The following is a 16,019-nucleotide window of genomic DNA, read 5'->3' on the forward strand; positions in this document are numbered from 1 at the left end:
GTGGCAGTCAGTAACGGTTACTTTTTTAGACCAAGCAGAGGGAAAAAAAATATGGACTCACGCAATTCTGAGGAATAAATTATCGAATCACCCTGTAAATTTTCATCCCCAAAACTAACACCTGCATCAAATCAGATCTGCTCGTTAGTCTGCATCTAAAAAGGAGTGATCACACCTTGGAGAGCTGTTGCACCAAGTGGACTGACATGAATCATGGCTCCAACATGAGAGATGTCAATTGAAACAAAGGAGAGGATTATCAAACTCTTAAAAGAGGGTAAATTATCACGCAATGTTGCAAAAGATGTTGGTTGTTCACAGTCAGCTGTGTCTAAACTGGACACAAATACAAACAACATGGGAAGGTTGTTAAAGGCAAACATACTGGTAGACCAAGGAAAACATCAAAGCGTCAAGACAGAAAACTTAAAGCAATATGTCTCAAAAATCGAAAATGCACAACAAAACAAATGAGTAACGAATGGGAGGAAACTGGAGTCAACGTCTGTGACCGAACTGTAAGAAACCGCCTAAAGGAAATGGGATTTACATACAGAAAAGCTAAACGAAAGCCATCATTAACACCTAAACAGAAAAAACAAGGTTACAATGGGCTAAGGAAAAGCAATCGTGGACTGTGGATGACTGGATGAAAGTCATATTCAGTGATGAATCTCGAATCTGCATTGGGCAAGGTGATGATGCTGGAACTTTTGTTTGGTGCTGTTCCAATGAGATTTACAAAGATGACTGCCTGAAGAGAACATGTAAATTTCCACAGTCATTGATGATATGGGGCTGCATGTCAGGTAAAGGCACTGGGGAGATGGCTGTCATTACGTCATCAATAAATGCACAAGTTTACGTTGATATTTTGGACACTTTTCTTATCCCATCAATTGAAAGGATGTTTGGGGATGATGAAATCATTTTTCAAGATGATAATGCATCTTGCCATAGAGAAAAAACTGTGAAAACATTCCTTGCAAAAAGACACATAGGGTCAATGTCATGGCCTGCAAATAGTCCGGATGTTAATCCAATTGAAAATCTTTGGTGGAAGTTGAAGAAAATGGTCCATGACAAGGCTCCAACCTGCAAAGCTGATCTGGCAACAGCAATCAGAGAAAGTTGGAGCCAGATTGATGAAGAGTACTGTTTGTCACACATTAAGTCCATGCCTCAGAGACTGCAAGCTGTTATAAAAGCCAGAGGTGGTGCAACAAAATACTAGTGATGTGTTGGAGAGTTCTTTTGTTTTTCATGATTCCATAATTTTTTCCTCAGAATTGAGTGAGTCCATATTTTTTTTCCCTCTGCTTGGTCTAAAAAAGTAACCGTTACTGACTGCCACAATTTTTTTTCCTGATTTCTTATAGTGTTTCTTAAAGCCAGAAAGTTGCCATTTGAAATGACTTTAGTTTTGTGTCATGTCTGTGATCTGCTTTTTTTCTACAAAATTAAACAACTGAATGAACATCCTCTGAGGCCGGTGATTCCATAATTTTTGCCAGGGGTTGTACAACTGCTATCTGGGCTGAGTTCTGCTTTACAGAAATTTGATACTGAATGAGAAAACCAAGCCTGTAGGGAGAAACGTCATTTTTTTAAAAGGATCACAGTGGAAATTTTGATGTTCTAGGCTAAACTATAGAAGTGTCACACACACGCTATCTTACTGACAAAATGTTCTTAAAAAAAAAAAAAAGATCTTCAAAAGATAATATTAAAAGCACATTTTCTTGGCTGTGCCATTAAAATCATCTTGTTACTTTGCACATTCTGCAGCGGCATTTAATCCATCACACTGAACAATCAGGTTTTGTCAAAAGGACATATTTAGCTTTTATTTGCAGTGAAAATGTTCAGAACTGTCAGAAAGTGCTTATTAAAAAGGGCAGTCTGAGCTGCTTTGTCCTCGTATTGGGAAGTTGAATGTAGAAGAAAAACAATTATTCTGAATTGATTCAGTAAATCTAGCAGGAAGTGCATGTGTGGATGCGTGCACACACACACACACACATAGAAAACAGTGAAGGAGACACAGGCTGTGTCTCAATTCTAAGGGCTGTGTACCAAAAACTTTTTCAGGCCTGAGCTCTTCAGACACAGCAGAGGCCGGGAACAAACCATTCTGAAATAAAATAGTCCAGTCCATGGAGTGGTTTGCTGAAGTTATATACAGTAAAACGTGCATATAATAGTATCTGTATAAAATGGACAAAATCCAGTATATGTATAAAATGCCCAAAATCCGTTATACGAGGTCTATTAGATAGGAGATTTTTTTAATGAAAGACGTGCGGACGGGTCCGCGCGTCGGGACGCAGCCGGCGCGGTGCGGCGGCACAGGAAAAACACCTCCGTGTTGATAACCATTTGTAAAAACCAGGCGGCTTTTGGTGGCTTTCAGTTGAGTGAGTATCTGAGAAATTGTTTAACAGCAGGACATGTTCCAACTTGTCCTTAAGGCTTCCAATGGAGGTGTTTTTCCTGTGGCGGGTGCGCCGTGCCGGCTGCAAGCTGACGCACCAATCCGTCCGCACGTCTTTCATTAAAAAAATCTCCTTTAACAGTGGAATGTCTGGATAAACTGCTGATTCCGACCTCTTCTGAAAGTTCTCTGTTCTCTCACGACGTCCTGGGTCAACAGAGGCTTAAATTTGGAGGTTTTCAGCTTGAAACAGGATGACGACGTTGCCTCGGAGCGCTGCGCGACGTCCTGCTCCATGGGAAGTCCTTACAGCAATAGAAACAATCCAAAATCTCTCATCAGCTGTTAAAATTTTCACCGAAAACCAGCTTAATTTGTCAAATGGTATCCACTCGGATGTGCCTCACAGTTTTGGAAAAAATTTTGATGAAGCACAGCACCAGTCTCTCAGCAACTTCTCAGACAATAAAAATTCGATGAGGGGGCTGGACCACTCCTCCCACAAGGCGTGCTCACAGGCGAATGACGTCACCGACAGGCGTGGAAAAACTCACACATGCGCACGAAGGTTCAAGCTTGGCTGACATAAAAACATATGACTCAAATCCATATAGTTTTTTTAAATAAAAAGGTAGGATACTTTTCTAATAGACCTCATATGTATAAAATAGACAAAATCCATTATATGTGTTGTTACAACCTGGCTCGAGAGGTAGTAACAAAAAGTGGGGAGATGATGCACCAGGTCAAAGTTTTAACAATATTTATCAATTAAAGATAACGTGTTTGTGTAGATCAGTGTACGTGCAAGTGTTGGGGTGTGTGTGTGTGGTGAGTTGATGTGTAGAGTAATCAAACAAACATAACAAATTCAAACTGTCTGGTGGTGGCTGCGGGGCCAGCTGGCACAGGCCCTCATGCGCGCAGTGGCGCTGATGGTGGAGAGAGGAGTGAACCCTGAGTGCGTGCCCGTGCACAGCTTTTATGATCGCCACAATCAATAGCCAGGCTGAGCCACAACCAGATCAGGAGGGAGGAGGCAAAGCAGGAGCACCTGAGCAGAAGGTAGAGGCAGGAGCGGCAGGAACGTCCAAAAAAGGCCCCCCTAAAACCCCTTACATAATCATACACAGGGCAGTGCTGTGACAGTATAAAACAGACAAAATCCACTGTATGTATAAAATGGACAAAATCCATTATTTGTATAAAACAAACAAAATCCTCTATATGTATAAAAATGACTAAATCTGTTATATGTATAAAACGAACAAACTCTACTATATGTATAAAATAGACAAAATCCACTACCTTCTGCTCAGGTGCTCCTGCTATGTATAAAATGGGAAAAATCCTTTATATGTATTTACAACCTCAATTCCAATGAAGTTGGGACGTTGTGTAAAATGTAAATAAAAACAGAATACAATGATTTGCAAATCCTCTTCAACCTATATTCAACTGAATACACCACAAAGACAAGATATTTAATGTTAAAACTGAGAATCTTTATTGTTTGCTTGCAAATATTTGCTAATTTTGAAATGGATGCCTGCAACACGTTTCAAAAAAGTTGGGATGGGGTAACAAAAGACTGGGAAAGTTGATGAATGCTCAAAGAACACCTAATTGGAAACAGGTGAGTGTCATGATTGAGCATAAAAGGAGTATCCCCAAAAGGCTCAGCCGTTCACAAGCAAAGATGGGGCGAGGATCACCACTTTTTGAACAACTGTGTGAAAAAATAGTCCAACAGTTTAAGAACAGTTTCTCAACATTCAATTGCAAGAAATTTAGGGATTCCTACATCTACAGTCCATAATATAATCAGAAGATTCAGAGAATCTGGAGAACTTTCTACACATAAGCAGCAAAGCCGAAAACCAACATTGAATGCCCGTGACCTTTGATCCCTCAGGCTGCACTGTATTAAAAACCAACATCATTGTGTAAAGGATCTTACTGCGTGGGCTCAGGAAGACTTCAGAAAACCATTGTCAGTTAACACAGTTCATCGCTACATCTACAAGTGCAAGTTAAAACTCTACCATGCAAAGCGAAAGCCATACATCAACAACATCCAGAAATGCCGCCGCCTTCTCTGGGCCCGAACTCATTTGAAATGCACAGACGCAAAGTGGAAAAGTGTGCAGTGGTCTGATGAGTACATATTTCAAATTGTTTTTGGAAATCATGGACGTTGTGTCCTCGGGACAAAAGAGGAAAACGGCCATCCAGATTGTTACCAGCGCAAAGTTCAAAAGCCAGCATCTGTGATGGTATGGGGGTGTGTTAGTGCCCATGGCATGGGCAACTTACACATCTGTGATGGCACCATCAATGCTGAAAGGTACATCCAGGTTTTGGAGCAACACTTGCTGCCATCCAAGCAACGTCTTTTTCAGGGACGTAACTGCTTATTTCAGCAAGACAATGCCAAGCCACGTGTTACAACAGCGTGGCTTCGTAGTAAAAGAGTGAGGGTACTGGTCTGGCCTGCCTGCAGTCCAGACCTGTCGCCCATTGAAAATGTGTGGCGCATTACGAAGCGCAAAATACGACAACAGAGACTGTTCAACTGTTCAACAACTGAAGTCGTACATCATGCAAGAATGGGAAAGAATTTCACCTACAAAGCTTCAACAATTAGTGTCCTCAGTTCCCAAACACTTATTGAGTGTTGTTAGAAGGAAAGGTGATGTAACACAGTGGTAAACATACTACTGTCCCAGCTTTTTTGATACTTGTTGCAGGCATCCATTTCAAAATTAGCAAATATTTGCACACAAACAATAAAGATTATCAGTTTGAACATTAAATATCTTGTCTTTGTGGTGTACTCAATTGAATATAGGTTGAAGAGGATTTGCAAATCATTGTATTCTGTTTTTATTTACATTTTACACAACGTCCCAACTTCATTGGAATTGGGGTTGTAACAGATGAGTTAGAGTTGGGAGGCACTGAACGATCTACAGGGAATCCCCAGCTCCAATTAGGCTTACGAAATTCCTTGATTAAACGCCTGACTTGAATCGGGATCTGCCTTATTTAATGGCCGGGTCAAAACTTCATCACAAAAAAATAAATGCCTGCCTTAAATAAGCGCAGGGAATTATGTGCATTAAAAAGATTACATTTCGTCGAGTCTCTCTTTTTTCTAAGTCCGCTGCAGAGTGGTCCCTTAAAATCCTAATGCTGCATTCACACCGGGCGCGACGCAAGCGACGGCAGCGACAGGTTGCCATGTAATCCCTGTGGAAGGACGCATTGTGGCACCACAAAAGTTCAAGCCACGCAACGCGATGGGATGGACGCGAATGAAGCGATTTTGAGCGATTGGCGTGTTTGTGGCGCAATATCGCGTCACGTCACCCTCCTCCCCAAGTTGAAAAATCTGAACTTTTTCATCTTGTCACACCGCGATGACCAATCAGGGACTGGATATGTAGTGACGTGAAGATGTCTGAAGTGTATACTTGATGTGGACATGTCCTGTGTCTGGCAGCCAGCCTGTGAGCAGGACATTTGAGGGGAGAGCAAGCAGCACCGCAGCAGCAGCTGCTAGTTTTTTTTTACGTGCGCGCGCGAACGAATCGTCTGTGAAGATCATTTTATTAACTACACAGATGTATGATAAAACAAATGGTGACTGGTTTATAACACAGTGATGAGAGTTTGAGGGGAGAGAGAGTGAGGAACTGCAGGGACAGCCAGTTTTTTTTTCTTTGTTTACATGTGCACGCGCGAATGAAACAGGAGGTCCTGGATTAGAGACTTTCTCACCAACCGTCTGCAGTCAGTCAGGATGGGGTCCCACCACTCCTCAGTGCTGACAGTGAGCACTGGGGCCCCTCAGGGCTGTGTGCTCAGCCCCATGCTGTACACTTTGTACACCCATGACTGTACACCAACCCACAGCAGCAACATCTTTGTCAAATTTGCGGATGACACTACTGTGGTTGGGCTGATTCACAACAATCGGCATACAGAGAGGAGGTCCTGAACCTCACTACTTGGTACTCCCTAAATAACCTGGCACTTAACTCCGCAAAGACAAAGGAATTGGTGCTAGATTTTAGGCGGAAGAGGGAGGACCCCCCCCTTCTCATTCAGGGAGACACTGTAGAGAGGGTCAGTGACTTCAAGTTCCTGGAAACATACATTTCTCAGGACCTTACATGGGGCAGCAACACCAATGCCCTTGTGAAAAAGACACAGCAGTGTCTGTACTTTTTAAGGTCACTGAGGAAGGTCAACCTGTCCCAGGAACTGCTGCTGTCCTTCTATAGGTGTTCTGTAGAGAGCGTCCTCACCAACAACATCTTGGTGTGGTACAGGAGCTGCTCTCAGGCTGACAAGAAGGCTCTGGAGAGAGTCACGAAGTCAGCACAGAACATCATAGGAGCGCAGCTGTCCTCTCTGTCAGACATCTGTAACACCAGATGTCTGCGCAGGGCCAGAAGCATCAGCTTCGATGGTTCACACCCTGGGCACAGCCTGTTCTCACTGCTGGCCTCAGGAAAGAGGTACCGGTCCATCAAGGCCCGCACAGCCAGACTCACCAACATGTTCTACCCAAGTGCAATACAAGTATTGAATGCACATTAGCCTTCAGTCTGCACTATTCATTGCATGTATTTTTATAAAGGTGAATGGAATGAATAGTACAGACTTCTATTTATATACACCTACTGGCTCCTTTGTAAATACATGTATATATTCTTATTTGCCTTTTTATATCTACTTTTACACCTTTGCACTACAAGAGTTGTCTTTTAATTTCATTGTAGCTTGTGTATAATGACAATAAAAAGCATTCTATTCTATTCTAAACTGGGTCCTGGAGAGGCAGAGGTACCGCTGAAAGCGGCTCTCATCCAGACACAGCTCCTGCAGCAAATGATGAGTCTCCCCGAATTGGGACCGTCTCATGAGGATATTGTGAACCCAGCAACGGTGCCGCTGGCAATGTTTGTCGGTTTTCCACAGCAAATACAGCACTCCAACTCACTCCGTGTGATCAAGGTCCGCCATGTTGACGGCGAGCGGAATGGAAGCTCCTCCTATTTGATGACACAGGCGAATTTTCGCAGTGAAAGTTTCCGCCCAAGCAGAGCATCACACCGGGCGATGGTGGCGTGTCCATCGCCAGGTGAAGGAAGTGAATTTGTGGCATCGCGTCACGCCTGGTGTGAATGCGGCATAAAGCCTGATTTATGCTTCTGTAACTCTGTGGCCATGCAACGTCAGCAGGACGTCTGACAGTCATTACTATCAGAGGTCCTGCTGTGAAGCTTTCTTACCGGTTGTCTGCCTTTCTCCTGGACTCTGTCACTTGTGTCTTTAAATCTAATCTATTTTTGTTTCTGTCCCTCTCTGCTGTAGTTATGGCCAATCCGCTGCGTTTCCTGGGAAACAGCCTGTTGCAGTGGAATAACGCTGTGGCAACGGTGGTGTCTGTTCCGTGGCAGGCAGAGCTGATGTTCCGCACTCGTCAGGCCAGTGCCATGCTGCTGCACATCACATCTGGCCTACAGCACAACCTCACATTGCAGGTGACAGTAACACACGGCACTGTATGCAGACAGAATTGGGGATTGCATACCCGCCATATTGGATTGCCATATTACCCGCAATATTGGATCACGCACGGGATAATGTGCCTGGTGCGGACACATGGACACACTCCAGAAGTTATAAAAAATACTCAGAATGCAAGGGATTACTTCTTGTGTCCATGGATGCTTCAATAACCATATCAGGGATAAACATGGGAAGTTCTATGTTTTTCCTAAAAATGCAACACTTAGAAACAAGCAGATTCATAATATTGGAAGGACTGGAAATAAGTGAAAGCTTAGTAAGTTCAAGCTGACATCAAACCACCGAGTCTGCATCAGCCAGAAAACTTACATGGTAAACAGACCGATGTTTTTTCCACTCAAACCATTTCCATTCAATTCAGTTCAATTTATTTCATTTATATAGCACCAAATCACAGCAAAGTTGCCTCAAGGCATTTCACCCAAGTAAGGTCTAGCCTTACCAACCCCCAGAGCAAGCACACAGGCGAGAGTGGTAAGGAAAAACCTCCCTCTGATGATATGAGGAAGAAACCTCAAGCAGACCAGACTCAAAGGGGTGACCCTCTGCTTGGGCCGTGCTACCGACACAATTAACAATACAAATATACAGGAAATTTTGGGAGTCCGTGCTGGTGCACAGGATGGGAAGCCTGAAGAAGAAGGCACCCACTCCCACTTCTGGATGAAGCTGCATATCAAACAGAGAAAAAACAAAACAGAATCAGGCAGCAGAAAGACAACAAATACGGTATAATTTGCCAGCATTAAGCAACAAGAAAAACAGAAGAAATAAAATACTAAGGTGATCGTCTGCCACTAGCCCTAAACTTCACTAAAAGACCCAGACTTTAGATAAAGTTGATGCTGTGACCCGCTCTGTTTACTAATAAAATGAATTTAAAATGGTACAAAGCATAGTAACATACTATGCCAGTATGCTAGCGATACGAAAGGGAAAATTAGTGCATCTTAAGTCTGGACTTGAAAATCTCTACAGAATCTGACTGTTTTATTGATGCAGGGAGATCATTCCACAGAACATGGGCACAATAAGAGAAAGCTCTGTAGTCCTGCACCCTGAGAACGCAGAACCCGTGCTGGTATGTAGGGTTTAAGTAGAGAGGCCCTCACAGGGACAGGAAGCTAGTGAAGAGATGTCAAAATGGGTGGAATGTGGTCAAACTTTCTGCTTCCTGTCAAAAGTCTGGCTGCAGCATTTTGAACCAATTGGAGACCCCTAATGCTGGACTGCGGTAAACCAGAAAATAGAACATTGCAGTAGTCCAGTCTAGAAGAAACAAATACAGGAATCAGGGTCTCAGCATCAGCCATAGACAGGATGGGACGAATCTTTGCTATATTTCACAGGTGGAAGAAAGCAGTCCCCGTAATATCTCTAATGTGGAGGTCAAAGGACAATGTAGGATCAAAAATTACCTCAAGGTTCCTCACTTTGTCAGTGTGATGTATGACACACGAGCCTAGGCTAAGCGTTAGCTGGTCAAATTGTTGCCGATGTCTCACTGTACCAAGAACCATCATTTCAGTCTTGTCAGAGTTTAAAATTAGGAAATTGCTGGACATCCATCTTTTCACTGATGCAATCTTCTAAGGACTTTATGTGCATGAGATTACCAGCAGTTATCGGCATGTATAACTGAGTATCATCAGCATAGCAATGAAAGGTAATGCAAAATGCCGCAATATGTGCCCAAGGGGTGCTATATAAAGGGAGAAAAGCAGGGGGCCTAAGACGGGCCCCTGTGGAACCCCAAATTTCATGTCACTAAGGTTAGAAGTAGTTATTGTACAAAGCACAGTGAGAACGACTGGTTAGGTATGATGTTAACCATGCAAGGGCATTCCCAGTAATCCTAAAATAATTAATCAAAACTACCAATAAAGTAATTTTATCCACAACTTACAGCAAAATTGCAGCCGCCATTTGACACATTACTTAGTAAATCCTTTCCAAAATCATCTCCTTACCTAGAGTACTTTATTTATTTATTTATTTATTGTTGGAGATTCAGAGTAATATCCACTGAGAAATGCATGTGTATGGCTCAGCACAGACACAGTGCAGCTGAATGATCTCAAAGATACAGCTTTTTTTTTCCCTATGGAGAAAGGCCAAATATTAAGCATTTTTTAAACATTTGATATACAACCTCTAAATATGTGCAGTTTACCCCATCCCTCACAAGATAATGACTCCTAGAAGTAAGTTGGTTGGAACGTACCTCTCTATTAGATCCTTTTTCTTGCTTTTTAAACTTGCAATTCTGCACTTGAACCATCTTTTTAGTTCCGCTACTGTTGCTACCTCAGATGGTGAGTTAATAAGAGCTCTGAGTACATCTTCTGGTTCCAAAATTGGCTTAAAAGTACCACATCTCTCTTTGTTTACATGCATGGACATGAATGTTGGCATACAGATGATTCCATGACCAGAGGCGCTGGCAGGGATTTTGGGCCCCATGAAAAAAAAATTTGACTGGGCTGCCCCCAATGTTATTTTGTCAGTATTATAATTGTATTAGGGGCCTCTCTGGGCCCCTGTCAATCATGGGCCCAAGAGTCTTTCTCCTTGTTCTCCCCTTTTCGGCACCCCTGCTCATGACGCTTTGTGCAAGAGCTACTTTGGGCATGCACACTTACACGTGTAATCCCCCTATTATTGACATCCCTGAAATTTAAGTTCAGAAATGAATGCAAACAAACCAGTTTTGTTCAACCATAACCCTGGTCAACACGATTTTTCTTGCATGGAGTTTTTCCAACAGATTTTGGGTCATTCTGGGGTTCTGAATCCGAATCTGCTGTTAGTTTTTGTCAGTCACATTGTTGTGTGGGCCGCTGAAGAGGAGGTACTGCTGGCCCACCACCAGGGGGCGCCCTGCCTGAAGTGCGGGCTTCAGGCACGAGAGGGCGCAGCCACCTCGCAGGAGCAGCCGGGAGTGACAGCTGTCAGTCATCACCACCTAATCACCAGCTGTCACTCATCAACCACAAACCACCATCACCATAAAAGCTGGGCAGCAACTCCACCTCACTGCCGAGATATCGTCTACCCTATTGGTACATTCTCAGCCGTTGTTGTGCCTACGCACGTTGCTTGCTTTCTCCTGTTGTGAACTGTTTGCAGATGTTTAACCTGCTACTGTCAGCTGGAGGCTGGGGTTCGTGGATGGCCGAGGAGTGAACGATTTTCACTCCTCACTCCGAACTGCAACGAGTAGAAGGTTAACCCGACACAAACTGTTTTCTGGTGTTCAGAGGTGGAGGTGTTTGTTCCCACCTGACAAAGGAGAGACTCGTATTGCTGACTGTTTACTGGGTGTGTTTTCACACACTCACCCTTAACTGTTTTTCTGCCTCCTGCCAGCAGTACCAGATCTGACAGCTGGAGACGGTGGCCACCTGGGGACTCAGGACTTGGCGACTCCGGCGTACTTCAGATCCGTTGGCAGTGGAAATCGTGTGGGACCCGACTCTTCTCTGGACAGACGTCTTCTATCCTCGAGCCTGCCCACACATCACCTCTGTATATTGACTGATATCAAATTCTGTGATTGTCTGTATTTCGTTGTGCACATTCACAACATTAAATTGTTACCTTTTGGCTCATCTATTGACCGTTCATTTACGGCCCCTGTTGTGGGTCCGTGTCACTACACTTTCCCAACACATCACGTTTTTGAGATATGAAAACATATTTATTGTATCAAGCATTGAAGCAAAAGCTGCAGTCTTGCACACCTCTTTGGCACCATAAATGTTATTACGACTCTTTGTTCACATTTTGTGAACCTGGTTTAAAAACTATGCTTTTGAAGCTGCTTTTGTGAATGATTAGTGGCATTAAACCTGTGAGTGAATGAGTAACCTTTACGTAATACATCAATACGGAACATGTAGATTGCAAAAAATGTAATGTCATAGAGGAAGTCTGAGCTCAGATTTCGATTCAGCACCCAAAAATTACACTAAATCAGTTCTCAAAGTCCATGCAAGAAAAAAAAAATATTTTTTCGTTGTTGTTGACCAGTGTAATATTTAATAGTAAGTTCTTCCCATATGGATCTGTATGTTGATTTGGCACAAATGTTAGACCAGATGCGCAGCCTAATACAACGCCAGATTTCATGGAGAATGAGCACAGTGGGTGTTGAACCAGGAACCTTCTGTTTTGAAAGCTAGTGCACTGACCACTTGGCCACCATGCTGCCCAATCAGGGTATTTAATAAACTCACTGCCCAACCACAACAAAAATGCTTTCATATAGTGAAATAAACAATCCGGACCAAAAAAAGTACATGTGACAGTTACTGACACATTTTGATGAATGTTCTGTAAATCACTTTTGCAGCCAGTTTTCTTTTCATTAAGTCTGGGGATATGAACTGAACGGAAGTCACTGAATATGTCTTGGGCCTCATTTAGATCAATTATGAAGAAATGCAAATAGTATAGTACTCTGTGCTAAATCTGTCTGGAGTAGGCAGAACTCAAGATTTGAAACTGCAAGAAGGAGAATAGTGATGGAAGCCACCAAGATGTCTGACTAAGACCAAGGCTTCTGTGGCTGTGATTGAATAACTTATGCATGATGCAGCTTTTGTCTGTTGCATCACCAGATATTCAGATTTTGTCTAGCATATGAAAACATTTTTTGTTGTTGCTGAAATTTTATTAAATATATGGGTTATACAAAATGGTTAACTTGCATTTAATGATGAATGTATTTTACATTCTGCGCATCACATAAAATTCAGATGTACCAAGAAATGTGATGAGGACTGAATCATGGACATGTTCCAGTCTGCTCATCTTATTCACAGTAATAAAGAAACGCCTTGCCTAAATCTCTCATTACACTTTAATTAGACAGAAAAGACATTCTCATATTTTTTTTAAAAGTGCATCAAAACCTGGCTATATATAGACTAAACATTAGGGATGAGGCGCCGCCTGTTGGCTGTCTGAGGTGCAGCACATCACTAAATACCAGATTCAAAAGTCAGATGTCTGAGTCCATCCAAACAAACTGATCTTCTGTCATGTCAGTGTTAGATTCTGACTGCAGAATGAAAGATGTTATTGTTTTGTTGATGAAGTGGTGAATCCTGGTTGTCATTTTTCTTCTTCTGGTCTCTCCTCTTATTGTTCTTGGGTTTCTCCTGTTGTGTTGTGGACTTTATTCCTGCCTGTGTAGCTGCGTGGAGGCAGCGTGCTGATGGGTCTGCACCGGGGTGAGGACTCCACCCTGTCCCGCGTGGAGGAGGTGCTCGTGAATGATGGAACCTGGCATCACTTGCAGCTGGAGATCACCACTGTGGCAGCGGCAAATCAACACAAGGCTGTCTTGTCTTTAGATCACGGCCTCTACCTGGTGAGATCTTACTGCTGCTGTGCCTTCCTGCTGCATTTTTGACACCACATTGTCTATGTTTTGAGCACCAAAAAACAACAAAAAACAAAAACAAATAAATAAATCTGATACCCAAAGTCCAAATTGGTGAAGGTGGAAGTTCTGAGATGGTAACAGAAACATTTTATTAATAATGTGCGGGTCAAACATGAAAATAGCATTTTTACATGCACAAAATGAATTGTGGAACTGTACTTGTATGTAAAGGACTACAAAATAGCATGTAATTCCATTTTTGCCTACTTTGTTTTTAAAAATCAGGCACGATTTCCTCAATTTTGAACTTGGGGCAGGAATCAGAGCAAAAACTCAGCAATGTCAGACTGCCCAAAGTCACTATGAATGAAATTCGTCTGCTTTTTGAAGTTGCTAAAGAAGTATTCTGAACATTTTCAGGCCACTATGGAGGTGGATGGGAAGCTACGGGATTCCAAGCTGAAATCTGTAAGCATCGGTGGTTTGGAAAGGCCTGATGGGAAAATCCAACATGGCTTCCATGGCTGCATGCAGGTCTGTGTATTTTCTTTGTATAACCCAGTTACTGTAGAAAAGCATTGATGATGTTACCAAATAGCAGATAATATTGTGCACATTTCATTTCACCTAGTAAATTTTAATTTGGTGAGTTGCTGGTTAAGAATCTAATTTTTTTTATTGAAAGATAAACATTTTTACACTGACTAGAAAATTTTTAAAATTTTGAAGTATTTTTTTGTTTTATGACAAGTAATATATATTAAATAGAAGTCCTCAACAGTGGATCGGGGGGTTGGTGCAACCCAACGACTGTGAAGGCAGGTGAAGGCTGCAGCGGGTCCTCATATTCCGATTGTATGGGATTTCTCAGCCACTGGACAAGGCAAAGAATCTGTCAAGGATCATGTGTATGTCGGTGTGCAGCAAGATTCCCACATTAAGGGCCCCTTCACACATAACACGAAGTCGAGCGAAAGAAGCAGAAACTGGCCAAAAAAGGCAATAAAAACCAAATTGGCGAACCGAGAAAAATTCCACCCGCTGTTGGGAGGGACACACAGTCAGACAGGCATGAACAATCCCGTGGCAACGGTGAGGACGTGAGAGGTGATACCACATCACACTCACACAGCAGCAGCAACAAACACATGCTGGACGTATGTATATAAATCAACAGAAATGTGTAAGCACAAAATAATGAGAGAGCACAGAACATTATAAGAATAATGAATGTACTGTTTAAATCTAAGACCATCGTATTACTGGTAATGATTCTGTTCTCACTGTAAACAAAAACACAATGTTTAATATTTAATTTGTGTTATAAAGAGCAGACAGTACAGTAATTATCCTCCTCCTGTTCCGTTATGTACATGAACCATGGCCACGTAAACAAGGAAGAAATTTTCTGAACTGCCTACCTAACACAGATTTACCATAAAGTACCACACTGTTTATATTTCTGAATGACTGATATAAATGAAGTCTAAGAAATATTCAGTGAGTTGGCAAGGTTCATGTATTCATCCTATGACATTTCTCAGGAAAACTGGCTGTAAAAATGATTCATTCATTAAGTCTTACATTTAGAATAAACTGCCCTGTCCCAACCTTTTTTTCTTGGAAAATGCTGCAGGCCTTAAATGTAGGAATGGATATATATTAACAGAAAATAAATAAAAAATAAAGCTGACCACACAAAACATGAAATATGTTGGTTTCATACAGTCTGCAGTTACAGAAATAGAAGTCAAAGTAAATGTCAGGATCATTATGTGTCCACCACCACCACATTTTGAAAAACTATAAGACCACAGGCCATGTATTATTTATGTTTTGTGTCTTTTAGTGGGGTTTTTTTTTGGGGGGGGGGGGGGGGGGGGTAGGCAATAAGTGCCTCCCTGTATTACCATAGATGAACTGTTCCTGTTGCAATATTTTCTCAAATAAAACTGCAGAACACAAAGTAATCTAAAAAGAATGGGGAGAAGATCAAATAAAATTCAATGTATTGCCTAAAAACTAAAAGAAGGAAAAAAATGGGAGCGGTACATGAGTGGGAGTCATTCTGAATGGGCGCGGGATGGGAGTGGGAGTCATTTTACCAGGAGTGGGACGGGACAGGAATTTTTTTTACTCTGGCCCAGGATTGGGATGGGACAGCAATTTTTCTGTGGGAGTGGGACGGGACAGGAGTGAAAATCTACTCCCATATCACCCTCTATTGTGAAGTCTGAAATCAAAGATTTTAGTATCTACCTGTTAAATGTTTTGTAGCAGACAGCTCTATCTTCTGCAGGCAGAGGAGAGCTGGTTACAGGAGAGAAAGGAAGAGAGAGGGAAAAGAGAGAGAGGCTGCACTTTAATGGCTGCACACGGACAACAGCATTAAACTCCTTGTATATTGTGCCTAAAACTCTCGTGAATATATTCTCTGGGTTTATAGACGTTGTTGAAAGTGAAGTTTTCTCTTTAACGTCCTGCTTATTGTCCTTTGCAACACTGTTTTTCTTCTTTGTCCCAGAGTAATATATATAAGATGTCTGAAATTTGGTTTGCGTTTATTAAATTCTAAGCAGATTAAACGTG

General features: G+C 42.2%; 1 protein-coding gene across 3 annotated transcripts in view; it reads left to right on the forward strand.

Annotated features, from left to right (window-relative positions):
* The window catches only part of celsr2 (cadherin, EGF LAG seven-pass G-type receptor 2), a 189,985-nt gene that overhangs the window by 134,142 nt on the left and 39,824 nt on the right, over positions 1-16,019 (forward strand). For all 3 annotated transcript variants that reach the window (XM_034166559.1, XM_034166561.1, XM_034166560.1), the window contains exons 9-11: positions 7,820-7,989; positions 13,239-13,415; positions 13,851-13,964. In XM_034166559.1, the coding sequence (XP_034022450.1) occupies positions 7,820-7,989; positions 13,239-13,415; positions 13,851-13,964 (461 nt within the window). The remainder of the gene's footprint in view (positions 1-7,819; positions 7,990-13,238; positions 13,416-13,850; positions 13,965-16,019) is intronic.

This window comes from Thalassophryne amazonica, chromosome 3 (assembly GCF_902500255.1).
Source record: "Thalassophryne amazonica chromosome 3, fThaAma1.1, whole genome shotgun sequence".
NCBI lineage: Eukaryota > Metazoa > Chordata > Actinopteri > Batrachoidiformes > Batrachoididae > Thalassophryne > Thalassophryne amazonica.